A 19,704-nucleotide genomic window follows, 5' to 3' on the forward strand; every position below is an offset into this window, starting at 1 on the left:
CAGCTAGCCATGTGCCTCCCACCCTGAGCATATCACCTCACCTCTCTGGATCCTAGTTTTTCACTTTGGAAAGTTAGGAAAACAATGTCTGCTCATCTCTCCCTACCAGAAAAATGTGAGCTAGCACCCCTGCATGTGTTGGAGGATAAGGAAACTCCTGGACCCACAAGGGTCCCTCCAGACTCTCCTGAGGCTTCCAGATAAAAACTCAGTTCAATCAACCTATAGAGTTTTTGAGGTTACTATTCTCAGGCAGGTGGCTCCGTGCACAGCCAGACCACGAGGTTCCTATTACAGAAAGGCCGTTAGGAACAAGCCCGGAGGGGCTGGCCTTGAGAAGAGTAATGGGTGGAGAGGGGTGAATGCCACGCTCCCCTCTCCACAGCAGGCCCACACTTGAACCCACTCAGGTGTGTGAAGAAAGCTGTACTAGGTCTTAAAGTATGGCAGGGCAATCTGAAAAGCTATGAGAAGGAGAGAGGATTAGGCCGAGCAGAAGGGACTATGTTTCTGATGGTGAGAGTGAGGGTAGATCTCAGATTGCAGTATTTTGGCACACACTTCCACCCGGAGAATTCCTCCTGCTCATCCCTACTAGGCCACTCAAACATGAGCTTCTCTGGGGATGTTTCTCCAGCTTTCCCAGATGTAACTAGTCACCCCTTCTATGTGGTCCTTTGGTACGATGGTACAGCAACCCCAGTCGGAGGAACTCATAGTGATGTCTGGTGGTTGCTTCTCAACACACCCATCTCCCGCACTAGGCTCTGAAATCCCCATCCTGTCCCCACGTTCCCAGGGTCTGGCACCCAGGTGTGTTCACTCAGTGTCTGCTGAGTGAATGGTTCCACTGGTCCTTTTGCTGCCACCAGACCAGGTGGGCTAGGAAAGAAGTGGACAACAGGATATTGTCATCTTTAAATCATGACCTTTGGAGATGGAAGGTCCCTTAAGAGGTCATTGAATTAATTTTACTCATTGAGCAAGACTGATGAAGTACCCGCTGGGACACGCTTGGGTCCTGTCTGTCTGTGACTGGGCATCACTCTGCCCAAAGCTGTCTTGTCTACTCTCAGCTAGCTCCCCCTCCCCATTTAATAACTGTTAAAAACCTGTTTAATAACTGTCCTTTGGGAACATTTTTATTAACTGAACAATATGCCATACCTTTGTGTTATGGGAAATTTCAAACACATACAAAAGTAGAGAAAATGGTAGAATAAACCATGTACCTATCAGCCAATTTCAGCATTTTTAAACACATGACCGGTCCTGTGTCATCTATAGTAACTGGATTATTTGGAAGAAAATTCCAGCTGTTATGTCAAATAAACAAACACTCGTTTACTTGAATCGCATTCACAAGAAGGATGAAAATTAATTTAAATCATGAGGAACTTCTATGTGTGTTTTGGTGGGGAGGAGAAGAGACTTTGAAATCATATCACATATTCCTCCAGAGCCCAAACTGTTTTTTGTTTATTTGGTTTTGGGTTTTGGTTTATGGAGTTTTTTGGGGTTTTGCTGGCAAACACTAAATGGATGTCAGAGACAAGAAACAAGGCAGCAAATATTGCACAAATGTCAGCACTGACTTTGCAAAGATTACACCCTCTGGGCTCTCTCTGGAACAAAGATGTGCAAAAGGCAGGGTCAGCCAAATGGACCAACGCCCTCGAGTGCCTTTGCTTCTGTATTAAATAGTTGTATTCCTTGTGCAGACACATGCCGCTCCCTGCCCCGCAGGCTTCCTGCTCGCTCCCAGCCACCAATGCACACACAGCAGGAGTAGATGCCTCTGCCCTCCCACGCACACCTGCTGTCATTCACCTCAGCTGCCTGGATGGGACAGCTGTTTTTTAAACACATTGGAGAACTCAGAACCTCAACACTGGAAAGCTTTTCTTTCTAAAGCAGAGTGTTACTCCACAGAGGCTAAAATCTGTGGGTCCTGGTGGGATCACCATGGGATGAATCAAAATATACATCCCACATTCAGTGTGCCAAAGGGCTGCTTTTGGGGTGTGAGGGTAAAACGTGTTAAAGAACCCAGGGCAATGGCCAACACTGTTTATGCTGCTACTGGTTAGCTCTGTTTATATGCTTTAGATCCCATGTTGGGGAAACTTTCCTGCCCACTCGACACTGCTCAGGTGTCACTCCCAGAGCACTTAGCACACAGCACTTAGACCTAGGGAAAGGAGTGTTTATCATCCTCCTTGAATAGATGGGGAAGGAGAGGCCAGAAAGAGAGCTAATGTTTATTAGGATCCCCCTTCATTCTCCAGAGTAGGTGCTGTTTACTTAAATTCGCACAGCAGTTCTAGGAAGTATTGCTTTTTATTCACTCCATGTTACAAATAGAGGACACTGAAGTTCAGAGGATTTAATTGATTTGTCCAAAGCCACACAACTAGAAAGTGCCAGAGCCTGGATTTTAGCCCAAATTTTTCTAACCCCCAGACCACATGCTCTTTTGCTTATACTAGTAACTCCCAATTTTTCCAAGTATGTGAACACCCCTCTGATTTAAATGATTTCTATTTTTAACTTTTCATTTTGTAATAATTTCAGATTCATTAAAAAAACTTTTAGAAATAGCACAAAGAGTTCCCATAAACCCTTCGCTTAACTTCCCCAAAGCTTAACATCTTATAGAACTATATAGTATTGTACAATGACCAAAACCAGGAACTTGGCATTGATACGATACTAGTAACTAACTTTCACACCTTATTCAAAGGTCCCCAACTGTCCCACTGATGTCCTTTATCTGGTCCAGAATCCAACCCAGATCACACATTGTATTTAGCTGTTATATCTCTTTAGACTCTCCCAATCTGGGACATTTCTCCCACTGTTCTTCATCTTTCATGACACTGACATTTTGGGGAAGTCCTGGGCAGTTGTTTTGTAGAATGTCCCTCAATTTGGATGCCTTTTAACGTTTAAAGTTTCACAAACCCTTAAGTGATTATAGTTGTACTTTAAATATCTCTTGAAGAGAATACCGTACTTACTGATAAGATGCTACGCTAATGTGAAAGATGCTTCTGATTTTGTTCATCACAATGGCTTCCATATATATTTGAAAAATAGCAGGTAGATCTGTGAGATAATTTGTATTGAGTTTCATCTACACCTGTGACATCTTGGCAGCCCCTCCCGAGGTCAGCAGCCCATGGTTCTACACATATCAAGGCAGAAATTCTCAAAGAAAGCTTGAAGACAATAGACAGCTGGTGAGGTCAGATAACAACATCAAGAGCTAATGTTTCTTGCATGTTTGAGAATTTATTGTATGCTTGCATTCCACACTATGCCAAGAGCTTTGCATGTATTACATCATTTGAGCCTCACAACAGTGTCTGAGACAGATACTCTTACTATCATTCCCATTCTCCAGTGCGCAAGACGAGAAGCCTGAGTCTGTGATGTGCCCAATATCACACATCTAATGCACAGCAACCCTGGGATTTGAAAGCAGTTCCATTTGGCTATGAAGTCCCCATATTCTTATTTGCTTTGCTAATTTTCTCCAAAAACATCTCTGATTCTCTGCTTCCATTGTTCCTATGACTAGAACAGTCTTCATTTCCTATTTTCCAAATTCTTTCCCTGATTTCCATTTTTAAGGCCAGTTCTAAGTCCCTTCTTCTAAGGAAACGTATTCTGTCAACAGACAGAGGGGTGGGATCTATATCAGCCCCAAATAATGCTCCCTGATATGGCATAAAAGAGGACAACAGAACAACAAGGGACTTAGATATTCCTGAGTTCAACCCCTCCTTTTATGAATGAGGAAACAGTAACAAAACTACTATTTATTGAGTGCTTCCTGTGGGTCAGACCGTGTTCTAAATGCTTGATGTGTGTAATCTCATTTAACCCTCAAAACAAGCCTAAGAGGGAGGTACTGATACTGTTGAGGGAGACACTTGTAGAGCTCACCCATACCTGGATTTTCTCTTTCCTGGCGCCCAGGAGGATGACGCCCCCCACGCCCATTGCTATTAGGCAGAGCCATTTTTCTAGCTCCAGCTAGTGAGGTGTAGGCAGAAGAGGTGTCATTCCTGAGCTGAAGCAGCACTTCATTGTTTGTATTCAGTGAGCTGTGAGGAGTGAGCTGTGCACCATCTGTTGTCCTGCTCTGGAACTCAGGGGCTTCCCCAGGGAGCACCCTGATTTGACTTTGCTCAAAAATACCCTCTAAACATAATTCAGGAGTGGGAACTACTAATGGTTACATTAGCCAGGGAAATTAACATGCGCATGGCAACAGAGAAACCCCCAAATCTCAGTGTCCTAACACAAGTAAAGTGTGCATCTCCCTCATGTTATGGTCCCGTGTGGGTTAGACGTTTCCATCTCATGGCTGTCCCATCTGAAACTTACAGCCCTCAGATCACTGAGGCAGGGTCGGAGAGATGAAACAGGCATCCCTTCCTGCCCCTGCCCTGAGGGACATATGTCACTTCCACGTCACATGGTCCTATGCCCTCCCAACTAAATCTCCCCACCTCCTCTGGTACCCGCACCCTGTTCCTTGTAGGTCTGGGAAGGTCCCATGGAGGCATTCTCCTCACTTAGCTGCCTCCTCACACTGCTGTCCCACACACAGTATTCTGGAAGTGATCACCTACCTTGGAATTGTCACATTGAACTGGAAATGCGGACTCCGGGGCACTACCCTGGGACCATGGCCTGCAACTCTGCATTTTCCCTCTTCCTGGGCACTTCTTGGTGCCCACAAATGTTTCAGAGCTATCCTAGTGTGTTCCCCTAGCTCAGTGTTACCCAAACTTCAGCCACTTACACTTTTCAACATATTCATGTACCATCTATACTATGATTTTCTTTATTATACTTAATATTTTTCTCTAAACGTCTCACAGTTTTACTTCAATAGATTTATTTATAAAGTAAATTTTTTTTTATTTGTGGTCACTACCATAAATAAAAAATTGCTATCATTTACCAAAGAAAAAATAGACACACTGTGATACATCCATACCACATAATATTATTCAGTGCGAAAAAGAAATGTTCTATCAAGCCATGGAAAGACATGGAGGAAGTGTAAATGCATATTACTAAGTGAAAAGCCAATCTGAAAAGGTGACGTACTGTATGATTACAACTATATGACAGTCTGGAAAAGGCCAGGAGTTCCAGGTGGGAACAGAAGGATGAATGGGTGTATTTTAAGGCAGTGAAACTCCTCTGTATGACACTATAATGGTAGATCCAAGCCATTAGACTGTGTCAAAACCCTTAGACTATACAACACCAAGAGCGAACCCCCATGGAAACTATGGGCTTTGGATGATAACGTGTCGATGTAGGTTCATCTGTTGTAACAAACACACCACTCTGCAGCAGGGTGTGGATATTTAGGGAGGGGGAGGGTGGCGATGGGGGAGACGGGAGGAGTATATGGGAACTCTGTACTTCCCCCGCAGTTTTGCTTCAAACTTAAAACGGCTTTAAAAAATAAAGTCTATTAATTAAAAGCAAAGACTAGGCACACAGAAATACAAGCAAAACAAGATTAACAAATTCGAGCTAGATGTTTCTGTGTATCCACAGGCTCTGAGCCTGAGGCCTTCTCTCTTTGTTTACAAGGGAGATTGACAAGCGTTAGAAGGGTGTTAAAGACAGGTTATCACTCCAGTGATTTTTATTTTTTATCTTGGACCTAATCATAAAGCATGAGAGTAAACTGGAAAGAGAACAATGTTCTCATCTGTGGATCGACGTTCTTTAATATCGTGTCTATCTGGGGTGTTTATCCCATGCCAGGCTTTCAGAAACACTTGTCTAGGGACTGCCCTGCATGCAGACACCTTACTGTCGTCACATGTTGAGCACACAGTGTCTTCTGCCACTTTCTCTGCATGTTCCTCAGGGTGCATGGTCTGCCCTTGCCCTCTGGGGACCCAGAGCTCAGGGAAGTGCCTTTATGCATAGCTTTTGCCAAGAAGAGAATGCCGTTTCATAAAAGTCTGTGGCCAAAGCACAGCCTGAGTGAGAGCATCTGACCTTTCAAGGCTCTAGTACGAGAGGGTAGTAGGAAAGGCAGCCGTGTTACCTAGGGGTCCCACACCGGGTCTCTGAGCCACACTGACAGAATGGGGTAACTATCACTCCCACTGCATGAACAGCTGCTGTGTGCCTTGAACTTTAATAAAGCATGCCCACACCGTTACAACAAGTATTCAAGCTCGGAATGTTATTCCGGTTTTATAAACAATGAACTTTAGGTCCGGCCTGGTTAAATAAGTTGCCCAACATCACCCCAGCTGGGAAGGGTCTGAACTTGGGTTTAAATCCTTGTCTTTCTGACTTCAAAGCCTCTGTTCTTCCCATTAGTCTGCAACAGAATGAGAAAAGTTCCGCTCCTGGCCCAGTGGTCTCCAGCCAGAATAATGATCACTGTGACTACTAGGACAAGAACCATCATTATTCATCATTACGGAATCAGAAAATGAGGCTGGACGGGGTGGAAGGGGTCTCAAGGGACCCTCCATAATCCTTTTGCTTGGCATTTTACTTTATACACGCACATACACATGCGTGCACATGTACACACATACACACAAATATACCTTCCGCCATTTGTACACCAGGGACCAAATACAGTGATCTTAGTCTGGAATGAAAACGCGCCAGGAGGGGGAGAGAAGATTAAAAACACAGCCCTTACCATACCCAGAGCCCTATGCTGGCCAGTAGGGGGCTTCGAGAAGCTTCTTTTGGAGAAGCACATTGGTTCTCTTCAACCACATCCAGAGTAAGCTTAAAGAAGGAAGCTGGGCCGGCTGAGTGGCTCAGTTGGTTAAGAGCTCGCTCAAGAGTTTGAGCTCTGAGCAACAGCGGTTCGAGTCAGCCCGAGCTGAGCAGCCGCTGAGCTACCAACAGGTGGCAGGATGGCTCAGCTAAAAAAAAAAAAAAAAGAAGGAAGCTAATGTGACCAGTCCTCCTCAACACTTCTGAGCATGGGCCCTGGTGACATCCTCATGACAGCAATGAGCTGGGTGCAAGCCTGGGGCCGGGGTGGGCTTGGACGGAGTCCATATTTGCAGATCCTTTTTTCAGTTTGCGTCCACCTGGAACTCAAATTGTAACTTGCTCAATTTTGCCTGTTTTGTTATGAGGCCTTCAGTCCCATGTGCATGCCATTTTTTACTTTTAACATATGCAGGAGGAGGTATCACAGGTGTACTAAACATAAAATGCACAGGTAGACTCTAACTTACATATGCTACATCTCGGAGGGGGGTGGTGAGCAGCTCAGGCCACACAGCGTTCACTGGCCAGCTCCCTTACATCCGGGCTCAATTCCAACTTGGCTTCCTTCCCAACAAACAAGAAGCAGCTCACTCATTCCCACACTCCTTCGAGTGTGCCCTCCCCCTGGAAACTACTCTCCCTCCCCCAACTCACAGGCCACAGCTGGGCTTCTCCAACAACCAGCTGGAAAAGAGAGAGAGAGCAGAGGGGGAGGGAGAGTGAGAGGGAGAGCAAGACGAGAGAGAGGTAGATATTGAGGTTGAGAGAGTTCCAATATCTCTCCTTTCTTCTCCCAGACCCTTTAGAAATGCATATTTCACTCCTGCCCTACCACCTTTATTGAGTACCTCTCTGTATGGGGTACTCAGCTGGAAGCCACACCAAATCAATTAGCCAGCCCACCACGGGCAGATTCAGACTGGCAAGTGAAGAAGCCCTGCTCACTGCTCCAAAGTGCACCCTGGGTAGGAGGTGTACAGACCACTGAGGTGAGAATCACTCCACAACAGCCCAGACACCAGCTGTGTCTCCCCTCCTCCACCCCCTAATCTGCCTGTGGAAGTGAGATAGATGCATTCAGGGTTTTATTTGTGTGTTTGCATGTGCATGTGTGTGCATGTAGACAATCGCTAAATCTGGGAAACAGCCAGGGACCCGATGTTGGGGTCTGAACATCCTTACGTCATCTCCCAAAGAAGAATTAGAGCACTGGTGAGAACTCTGAGTGAGAAAAGGGTCCTTGGAATTTCTAGGTTAAATAGGACCAGGACTGGCTGAAATAGGAACTGAAAAACTACAGTGAAAAAACCGGGATGGGAACATAAAAATAGCCCACTCGTGACTCTGAGGGTGGGGTAACTGGACTTTCCTTCTTCTGACATAGTTCAGCATCCTTAGATCCATGATGGTATCTGTTGCCTATCGTTCACGAAGTGCTTGCTCTCCTACTGTGGTATGTGCATAGTGTAAATTTATTATTGCACAATCATGTGATTGCCAACAACTTGAGTTTTCTATGAACACAGGACGGAGACGTTTCTTTGTGGCTTTTGGTGAAGACAATTTGCACGTGTCATGTGCTCTGTACATTGAGACTAGATCCTGGGATGAGATGACCCTTTGAATTAGAAAGGGGTGCAGGCTCATTCTCTTTCTGATTATATTAAACTCTCTCTGGCCCAACCCCCAAGCAATCTCATTGTAAAAAACCCCAACTCTCAAGCTCAGGAGGAATCTTGAGTGTCACTAGTCCCAGTCAGCCATTTGAACCCCCTTCTAAAGCAGATGGTACTATCTTGGGATGGGTTTGATAGAAAGTGCTTTCTAGTATCAAAACCCAAGTTGGATTCTCTGGAGAGTGGATCACTGGCCAAGGCACTGCCCTTTGTGACCCCACAGAGCAGATGGGCACCTACTGCTGCACTGCACACTTTCAGCATTTGATACCAGCAAGTATTTTTCTCCCCTGTAGTGTCCTCTCCCCAGCTCCCCTACCTGTGGAACTGCGCACTAGATGAACTCTAAAGGCTCATTCATTCAACAAATACTTGTAGAGTGTAAAGCAGGTGCCAGGCACTGGATTGGGACCTGGTGACCCAATGATAAGCAAATACACACGTTGCTGCTTCCAGGGATCTTACAGTCCTTTCACGGGGCTTCCCTTAGACCCAGACAAGAGGGTCCCATACTGTAGAGCAGCAGTTCTCAACCTTCCTAATGTCGTGACCCCTTAATACAGTTCCTCATGTTGTGGTGACCCCCAACCATAAAATTATTTTCATTGCTACTCTATAACTGTAATTTTGCTACTGTTATGAATCGTAATGTAAATATCTTTTTGTTTTCCGATGGTCTTAGGCGACCCTGTGAAAGGGTCGTTTGACCCCCAAAGGGGTGGCAACCTACAGGTTGAGAACCGCTGCTGCAGAGGGTCCCACCCTGGCCCTTCTTCAGCTGCACCCTTCCCATAGGGTGAGAAGCCTGCAGAGTCAAGGGGTCACTCACTCCCTTGCTCTAGAACATGCTCCAATGACCTAAAACCCTGGAATTCCTGCCTATTCGGCCATGAGCCTGCTCCCAGAACCTTCAAGGTTCTTTTCTTCGGGTTCAAAGGGAGAAGCGCAAGAGACAGCTTTTTTTGGGGGGGGTGGTATGAACAGAACTTGGGCAAACCAGCTGGAGTCTCACATATGTGTCCAAGGCTTTTCATGGTGCAGGATGGGGCCAGCAGTGGAAAAAAAAATCAGAGTGGCCTGTAGACTAAGGCCAGCTGTCCTCACTGGGCTGGCCCAGAAGTCAGAGGACTCTAACAGTTCTATATTCTAACCTGTCTTCCAAGATGTTTTGAAGGGATATTTGTCAGGATAGGAGGATAAAATGTGTTTTATTTAATAGTTTTTTAGCTGGATTTATTATGTTTACATATCTTGCCCTATGGTATTTGAGCTTCCATCTATAATCTTGCGCTAGGGTCCATGAATGTTAGGGATGGGGTCTATTCTTTGTGGAGACAGACATTAATTAAATGATCATACAAAGAAGTGTAAAACTGAACCATAGTGCTAAGAAAAATAATACACCATTTGGGTCTCTTCTAAAATACTCTACTTGATCTCCATTCCCAGGGTTCTCACTGCATATTGGGGTCTCCAGGTTCTCTTGAGCCCTGCAAAGACCTTCTCTGACTCTCCAAGAATCCAAAACACTGACGAAAACATTCCACACTATTCTTGCCCCTTCTGAACACAGAGCTCCAGGGAAATGAACCCCAGGAAGAATAAGAGAGATAGACCAAGGCTGTTCATCTCTTCCAGACTCATTCCTGCTTTTCATTAGGTCCAGAACAGGTGCCCCACCACCACCACTGCCATGGTGGATTTCACCTTTGTACCTACCTCCAGGTGCTCCACAGCTGACCCAACCTAGGAGGCGGTTTCACCTCTTTGTCAAGGTATCCCTGTGTCTCACATCTCTTCTGCTTCCAGCTGTCTAAACTCAGCCTAAGTCTATTTTGCCTCACTTGGCCCTCAGCAGCAAGAGAGAAGCCTTCTCTGACTAATTGGAGAAAAGGTAGCAAATTCTCCCACTTGTCTTTCTGAATAGGCACCCCACATAGCTGAGTCGCCAGACACTGTTAAACATGCGTCCCTTTCTTGTACCCGATATTACTGCAATTCACCTGCGACTCCCTGTCTGTGTATTCTTGATCTCTATCAGCCTCTGTGATGTCTGGGTTAGATTGTGAAACTCCCAGGGGGCAGGGCCAAATCGGCCCTGTGTGTCCAGACCCTGCTCAGCAGAGCAGCAGGCACAGGTAGACACTTAATGAAGACTTTTGATGATGGAGACAGAGGCACAGCACTCTGCACTTAGAGCATCGTGAGAGCACAAGAAACAATCTCCCACCGCCGTCAGACCACAGCCACAGCTGTCCTCCTGCCAGCCTGGGAACCCGGTACATTTTTCCTTCTAAATGAGGCAGGGGGGACATTCTCTTGCTTCCGAGGCGACAACAACAACTACTGCTATAACACCACACGGTGACAGTGCTGCTTTCACCGTGTTGACTGCTTTGATGCTCAGAATGACCTTATGAATTGGGGACCATCATTAATATCCCAGTTTTACAAAGGAGAAACCGGCGGCACAGAGAGGCAGTGCAACTTGTTTAGGCCTCAAACTCGGGCCATCTGGCCTCAGAGGCCTCAGCTTACCCACCATGGTCCACTGCCCCTCAGAGTGAGCTAGTGCAGCTGGAAATGGAGGGCGGAGTGTGGCTGACTGGGCTCGACCCACAGCCTCATGGATCCTTGACCCCCCCGTCCAACCTGAATGAATGGCTGAGCGGAGGCGAGTGTGTGCTCAGTCGGCTTTCCAGCACAGAGCCAGGTTGGCTCTCCAAGCATTTGTTCACATCCCATCCCTCTCTCTCTTCCTGTCCTTTCTTCCCTTTCTCCAACGTGCTAAGCTCGTCCACACTAGGCCGTGGAACCGGCTCTTTCCTCCACCCGGAATGCTGTTTCCCCAGACCTGTGCATCGCTGGGTCCTTCTCATCATTTAGGTGTCGGCTCAGACGGCACATTCTTAAGCTCATGAATTAGACAAGACTGAGAGGGAGGTCTTGGGAAAGAGGCCGCTACCTTCGACACAGTGACCAGGAGCAGCTGTCCTCTTTCCCTCAACACCACTGGTATCACTTTCTTTATCTAGTAGCTAATTTGTCTATTTTTGCATCTCCTCCAGACTGTCAGATTCGGGAGAGCAGAGAGCTCATCTGCTTTGTTCACTCCTGGATACTCAGTGCCTGGAACAGATTTCTGGCACACTGGAGATGCCCGATACATGTTTGCTAAATGCATGCATGAATGAATGGATGCAAAGGCTTTTATAGGCATGCGGAACTAGCTGGATGCTTCAGTTTCCCTTCAGCACACGCATTATAAGCCTCTGGCAGGAAGAGACCACACCTTCGCTGTTGGCAGTCTTTTAGCCCCTGGAGCAGTGGCAAATGACTGGGGAGCTGTTCGGTTCCTTTGTTTGGGCAGGGAAAAAACCAAGATACTCAGCCCCTGAGATTACAGACTGTCTACGCTCCTGTCAGGGCCACGTGTGGACAACTGCTGGACAGCTCTCTCCCTGAACAGAAACTAAGATATTGAAACCTTAGATACGCTCCCGGACACCTCTACCCCTCTCTCCCTCTCTAGAAAGTTTTCCCTATCTCCTCCCCCTTTGTCTCCCTTCCTCATTGAAATGCTGTGGAGAAAAATGAGCAAAAATGGGAAAATGTGTTCCCCGCATCTAACCCACATTACTCTTATTGCTTCTATAACCCAGTCTCATCTTAATCTCCTGGCTCCTGCACAGATAAAGCAAACCCCCAAATATAATAATCATATGCAGGAAGTACTTGATTTGGTCCAGTCCTACTGCCGACAAGATATCCTATTTCTCCCACATAGAGCCAATTTCTTTACTGGTGTTAGCTTTTTTATTCAGTGCTTTATTATGACACATCACAAAAATAAGGAAAAAGAAAGGAAAGCTTCCAACCTCCGACCAAACCCGGTATCACAGGAGGGTGTTTCACAATATTCTTAATGATCTCGTTCTTTTTTTTTTTGTCAACGAAATATTGCTTTTCCATAATCTAAATACATACCATTATATATAAACCCCTTTCAAGGCATTTTCATGTTCATTATCTCCTGGATTCTCCCAACACATATAAGGGAAAGGACAGGGGACAGAAAACATGGCTCAAATGCACAAAAGTTGGAAAAGGGGCCCAGAGCCATAAAGCGATTTGAAGTTCACACAGCAGGTGAAATACCATCTGGAACGAACAGGCTCCTGTTCTCTACAGACAAGGGTGCTCTTGCCAGAAGCCACACTCCCAGCAGGCCCTGTGGCACGCAGACCTGAGCCAGCCCACATGGGAGAAGGAAGAAATAGCTTCAGGAGTTCAGAAACTAAAGAATTCCTCCTTTTGGAAGAGATGAGGCTCCTGATTGGGGCAAGATGCTGACCAGGCACACCTCACTCTTGCTCTCAGCCAAGCCACTTGCTCTCTGTAGGAGGCCCAGCACCGGAAGTGAAGAGAGGGGCTGAAAAAAGCACTGAGCAGGGAACCTGCACCTTCTCACCTAACAGGACAGTACTTCATCTGGGACGTCAGGCAATCCTCATCACAGGAAGGAGGAATCCAGCCCTCAGCCTCTCTGAGACATTTATCCACACTGAGATCTACATCTTCTCCCCCTCGTAATGCCCAAGCTGTGCCCCCAGTCATCCTCTGCCCCTGAAGTGCTTTCCCCATTCAGAGCAGAGGTACAATGAATGGAAATGTCAGCTAAGCCTGCCTCTCACAGAGCAAGCCCTCCACAAGAAGCAGGGCCACCCAAGAACACCAGCATGGCATCCTGCTGCACTGCCACGTGTTAAAGGAGCACCCAGAAGCCCTCCCTCCTCTTCTGGGAAGCCAGGAAAGAAGTGGCTGATGTGACCGTGCCTGGGGTGTGATTGAATGTTCTTTCTCCAGCATCACTAACTAGATCAGATTTTCAGGTGAACCTTTCCTCACTGGAATTCTGTGGAAAGTGCTGCCACAATTTATGACTCTAGAGGAATGTGCACATGCTATCCATCATTGCAGACACTAGATTGGAAGGGGAGCTGGAAGGGGTTGGGTGAGTATGTCTGTGAAAGTCTGAATGAACGGGGTAGGGAGAACCCTCAGACTTGGGAAGGCTGTGGTCCATGAGGTACTTGCCATCCCCTATCCTGGATAGGGACACTTAAAGAGACATTCTAAGTTGGCATGCTGCTGGCCTGAGAAGGGGAATAGATATCACGAGATTCCCTACTAGCTTCTTTGTATCCCTCAAACTCACTCTCATCCCACTTACCTACCTGCTTTCAACCTAAGAAAAACTTGAGTCTTCCACGAAATGTGTTAGCCAACGGTGTAGTCTTCTTGGACCTAGAATCTCTTTCCATTTCCCCTGCAGTGACTAAAACGCACTGTGAGGATGCAATATACTGAGGGAGGGGGTAGCCTCAAAGTGAAAGACCAGGCACAGGCACGTTGGGTTTCAGTCTGTGAGAACAGGGAAAGAGGACACACTCTGCACACTTTCAGAGAGTGAAGAAGTCTGAACCTGGGACTAAAGATGGGCTGGGGAAAACGTCACTAACAGCAAATCAGATAAAAGTATATCTCGGCAACAAGTATGAATACACCACTAAGTTTCTTCGTTTCATTACTTCTGAGCTCTGGATCCTCTAGTGTGAGGACACTCACGGAATTCCAAGACACTAGCATTGGAAGGAAAGTGCGAGCACTGGGATACAACTGAGCCACCCCACCAGAAACCAGACACCTCTTGACTTAAGCACAAGAAACATCATCGTGGAGCCCTTAAAACTTAGAGTCCTCACATTAGAGACAACATAACGGCTCCCAGGGACAGGTAGGCAAGAAGCGATCTGTAAGACCTGAAGATACCGCAAGGAAGCAGGAAAAGGGGAAAAGGGGAAAAGGGTCTCACCTGTTCTGGCCCCTGGAAGCAAATGCGGCAGAGCGGGGTCCTCATGCCACTGTCCAGGCTGCTGCCCAGCGAGTAGCGATCCTCAGCCTTCCCCTTACAGAAGTCATCTGAGGAGGCACTGCTGAGCAGCGAGGCAGGTGGCTCTGTGGCTGGGCCACCCCAGTCATCGTCCACAGAAGAAGGCGGCAAAGGTGGTGGAGGTGGCAGAGGAGGAGTCTCCCTGCCCACCCCTTCTCCAGGGCCCCTCCAGCCTGCCCACCCCCCGGCACCCAGAGCCGGAAGGGTGTTGTTGTTGGCTGTCAAACCAAGGGGCTGAGGGTCACCGTGCATGGGCAGGGGCGCTGGAGGGGGGCGCCGTAGTAGGAAAACCTTCAGGTCATTGAAGAGCATGCGGCAGCGGCACTTGAGGAGACCCTGGTGGCGCAACATCTGGGGAGCCGGGGTGCACAGTCCACAGCGGTACCAGGCACAGCAGTAGCAGCAGCAGCACCACCAGAACAGCCAGCTCAGGGGCATCAGCATGTGCCCAGTGGAAGCAGAGAGCCCAGGAGAGACAGCTGGAGTCTTTGCAGGAGAGAGGATGGTTTTGGGGGGTTCCAGAGCGTATCTGTGTGATGGGGGGAGTCTGCCTTCTCACTGGAGCCTCTTATACTCCCTCCAAGTAGCAAATAAACTGCCCCAGGACTGAGGACTGCAAGTCACAGATTCTGAACTTCACCTGGAAAGCGCAATAAAAGAGAAGGTTTTCTTGTCCTCCACCCCCACTCCTTCTCCAACCTCAGGCAGTGCTCAGGGTGCCTCCTTTCTGCCTTTGACCTGGGGGCACCAGTAGGGGCAGGAGGATGGGCTGTTCAGGCCTTGAGATGAGAAGGTCTAAATTGTTAGAAAGTTCCCCTGGAGAGGATTATTGGGTTGCTCTCAAATTACTAGGCAGTGGGAAATCTCTTTTTCTTTTCTATGAATGGGTGGGGAAGATTATAAATCAAATTTGGAGTGGACTGAGCTGGGCTTAGGGCAAACTAGCTCAGTGAAGAATTGAGGACTGCATGTTCAAAAGAGAAAAGATTATTTTCCTCAAGTAGCAAAGAGATTGGTTGGGAAGGGGGCAGGTAAGGTGGTGGGTAGAAGAGGTTGTGAGAAGATTTAATTCTCCTGGGCAGAAAACTGGGACAATGAACCCCCAGAAGCACCAGAGTTGCTTTTAAGAGCAGTAGGATGGGCGGAAGAGATTGCAGGTGAAATTGGACAAGGGGCTTGTGCTTTGCCTCTGCAGCCAAAGGGCTACACAGAAGAGGGGAAAGCCAATTGGGAGAATAAGGTGGGGAAATAAGGGACTGGGGAAGAGGAAAGAAAGGGGAATAAAGAAGGTATTTTAACCCTTGCAGGGCCGCCTCCTTCCTGAGCTTTAAGATCCTGGCTAGAGGAAGGGTGTGTATGGATGGGGGTGGGTGGTAGGAGAACGCAGTTGTGCAGAGAAAAGGAGTAGAGGAGAGAGGAGTGTAGGAAGGGACGGAGGAAGAAGTTACATGGCATCAGCCCCCAGCCCAACCCTGCGGCAGTCAGTATATCCGCGGCCCCCTCCCCTTGGCTCCATCAAAGGTCTCTTCGGGAGAAGGGCAGGTCCGGGCGGGCGAGTGACCTCGTGTTCTCCTCCTCTTGCACCGCTGGGCTGTTGTCGCCCTCCTGGTCAGGCTCTGGGGCTTCCCGCGGCCGCCGGGACTGCTGCGGGGACGGTGGCGACTGCTGGTCTGCGTCCGGGTGTCTCCGGGGCGGGGGCTGCTCCGGCTCGTCCTCTGGCTGCTGCTCGCCGTCCAGCGCGGCCGTGACTCCAGGCTTCATGATCCTCCCCCTCCTCCTTCTCCTTCCCGGGGGGCTGGCCCTGAGCCCCCGCGCCGGGGCACCGCTGCCATGCAACCAGAGGCGAGGCAGGCGTGGGGGTGGGGGCTGCTGGGGAGTGAGAATGGGGGGGGGTAATAAAAAAAGAAACGATACTAGTGGAAGAATAAAAATTCGGTTCTCAATCAGGAAAGGGTGCTTCTGGGTGGGTGGGGGCGGAACAGGGCGGCTGCCGGGTCGTCACGGCAGCTCTGCCCCCGCTATCCCCACCAAGGGCGGCCTCGGAGGGCTCTCGGCGCCCCCGCCCCGCCACTCCCTCCTCTCCGCCGCCTCTGGCTGGCTGGGCTCGCTGTTGCTACCTCTCCTCGCAGATTCAACGAGGTAAGACTTGTTTGCGGTGCCAGTTGAAGGTGGGGAGGAGGAAACGAAACAGTGTGGCCGAGGTGGGATGCAACCAGCACTTGGTTCCGGCTCGGTCCTCGCGACTTCCCAAAACCGTATATAAATATTCTCTTATACAAGGCGAAAGGGAGCAAATCCGATCCTAGGCTTCTGCCAGGTGTTGTCTGGTCTTCCGCCGTTGCTCAGCACCCGCCGCGCGACTGCTGCCCCTCTGGCTCAGTTCCCAAAGGGGTGGCGCTGGAAGGGAGGTGGCGTGGGCTGTGAGTTGACCGTCCGAGGACTGGAAACAAGGTGCCTGGAGCGGCGAAAGCTCTCATCTGTCTCCGCCGCCGCGCGCCGCCGCCGCCGCTGCGTTCAGCACCCCGGGCTCGTGGACAGCTCCCACCCAGACCCCACGCGTCACGCAAGTGGGGGCCTGACGCAGACGCCGCGGAGGGATGGAGGAGGGAAAGGGTATGAGAGGAAAAGAAGAACTGGGCGAGGGTAAGGGTTGGGGAGGGACCGGGGGAAAGGGAAGGGAGGGATTTAGGAAGGAAGGGAGGAGGAAGGCAAGTGGGGTAGATGGGAGCGATTCAGGTAGTGACGCGTGCATTTCCCCCCAGCTGAAAAGTATCAATGGATAGTGCGGTTGTAGAATTTCTTCCCGGTGTACACTATCACCACCCCCTTCAAGGCACATACACAGACTTCCACATCTGAACCAGAGTCCATTTCCCTGCCCATAGAAACATTTTAAGCAGCTATTCATCGGCAAGCTTTAGAAGAGATGAAGTTCTGTGATTCTCACACTGATGCTGGGGCTTGATGGGAACTAAGTCTTTCATGACTAGGAACTCCTGAGAAAGACATGTTTCAAACAAGGACAATTTTTGCCAATTTCTTCTAAACTTTAAGTTCCATGGAGCAGAGATGTTTTATTTTTGGTCCATTTTGGCGCCATGTGCCTAGATCAATAATGGCATGAAGTAGGCGCTCAATATGTATTTGTTGAATGGGTTGTGACCATCACCACAGTTATCATGCCTCAAAGTCATAGACCTCTTTCAATTGTGGACCATAAGTATCTAGAGCAATATTACAGCCTCATCTTAACCAATATCTCCAGTCTTTCACTGAGCCACTGGCAAGAGATAATTGGAAATGGATTTTAATTTCCTCTCCCGTTTCTGCTTCTGACTCATGCCAACCTACCCCATTCTTCTCAAGGAGATTTGAGTGAGCAGAAAAGTAGGAAATTAATGGAAAATTAGTCCCCAAATGTGAAGAACAAGAAAAAGAAGAAAGCTTAAATTAAAGTGGCCTGTACATGTACTCAGTGTTTGTAGCACTACTTTCTAGCCTTTCCTCATAAGCACCTCTCTCTCTCTCTCTCTCTCTCTCTCTCTCTCTCTCTCTCTCTCTCTCTCTCTCACACACACACACACACACACACACACACACNCACACACACACACACACACACACACACACACACACTCACCTCCAGGGTCATAGACTTGGACAAGCTATCCCATTGAGTCATCCACCAGCCATGGTAATGTCTTTAGAAATGGTGGGCCCATAGACAAAATAGCATGCAAAATACCTCACCAAAATATCACTGGCATTAACTTCAGCACCGTGAATCATAAGAAAACTACCCCTTTGCTGCCATCTCCTTGAATGATTCATTCCTAAAAGCTCTAAGGAGCAAGGACCTAAGTCAAGGTCTTGGTTAACCCAGTGTGACTGATTGTTTGAATCATGCCTCAGCACCCAACAAGACTGCTGAGACCTGGCCCAAATGAGTAATTTGAAGATGACACTGATGCTGTTAATAACAACAAAATAATATGTACATTACTGGTATCAGCATGACCACTGTGCTACAAAAGGGAATTTCTTTGTTTTAAACAAAAAATCCATTAACTCTCAAAGAAAATTTTCTGTTCTCCACATCATCCTGGACCTGCCTCTGACATTGTGCAAATCACACTCTGTGATAATGGTCTCATTGTATATTCATCCTCCTTTACAAGACTCAGAGCTCCTTGAAAGTGGGGACCAGTATTTATATTTGTATCATCTAATGAGTGATCAAGAAAATGAACACTGAATGAATGAGTGGATGAGTGAGTGGCCTTTTTGTTTCAATAAAGCTACTGTATTTCTTCCCTTCAAGCTACACGCATACATGTGAGTGCTCTCATGCATGACCCAACATCCGCTTTACCTAAAATTGAGTATCAGGGTTTTGTGCTCATAAAACTCTAGTTCCAAGTGCATCATGCAAGTAAATGGGGATGGGGGATAGAAAAACCATATAAAGCCTATATTCAGAGTCACAGAAAAGGGCGATATCCATAAGAGGACTGTCTTTCCCAACCCTTCCATTGAAAGCAAACACATTTCTAGAAACAGAAAGCTGCTAAAGCAACAGCAGGACTGTCTTCAGAAAGACTGAAAGGTTTGAGAGTTCTGTTTTGAATATAATATAAACCCTGAAAAGCACCTCACTCAGTTAGATTCTCCTTATGCTGATGATAAAACAGCAGTTGTGAGCCCCAGGAGTAAATGCCATAATAGAGAAAATGTTAAATCAATGGGTCCCCATTTAAGCATTCTAAAAATATTTACTGAACACTAATCATAGGCAAGGCATTGTGTTGAAAGATGTGGGGAACACAAAACATGAATTGGTTGCAATTACATCTTCAAGGGTCTAGTACTATAAATATACACATAATCATAATAGAAGGTATAAAATAATAAATGCTGCAAAGCTATACAAAGTTTGGGGAGTTTTTAGAATAAGGTGGTAATTAATACTTACAGCTTGGCAGCAATTAGGAGAGGTGGGGGAAGGGAAAGATGCCAAAACTCCAGGAAAGCCTTTTTCAAGAAGTGACATTTGAACTGAGTTAAAACATGTAGAGGTCAGATGAAGGAAGCATATTTCTGGCAGTGAGCATGCTGAATACTTTAGTGCTTCCATTCGATTGAATTGGAGGGTACTTGAAGGTAAGTAACTGGAAGTAAAGTCAGAAAGGTAAGCTGGAGCCAGATCGTAGAAGGCCCTGACCACCACTCTGGGAGAAGATTTGTTCATTGACCAGGTACTTGTGTTAATGGTTTTAAAGATTT

At 47.5% G+C, this 19,704-nt stretch overlaps 1 protein-coding gene across 1 annotated transcript in view; it reads right to left on the reverse strand.

Moving 5' to 3' along the window:
- MARCHF4 (membrane associated ring-CH-type finger 4) overlaps nt 1-17,031 on the reverse strand; it is a 101,956-nt gene extending 84,925 nt beyond the window's left edge. Inside the window, exon 1 of the mRNA XM_019638160.1 lies at nt 14,344-17,031. Within this exon, the coding sequence (XP_019493705.1) occupies nt 14,344-14,865 (522 nt within the window). The 5' untranslated portion in view covers nt 14,866-17,031. The remainder of the gene's footprint in view (nt 1-14,343) is intronic.
- Between the last annotated feature and the right edge of the window lie 2,673 nt (nt 17,032-19,704).

This window comes from Hipposideros armiger, unplaced genomic scaffold (assembly GCF_001890085.2).
Source record: "Hipposideros armiger isolate ML-2016 unplaced genomic scaffold, ASM189008v1 scaffold_38, whole genome shotgun sequence".
Classification (NCBI taxonomy): domain Eukaryota; kingdom Metazoa; phylum Chordata; class Mammalia; order Chiroptera; family Hipposideridae; genus Hipposideros; species Hipposideros armiger.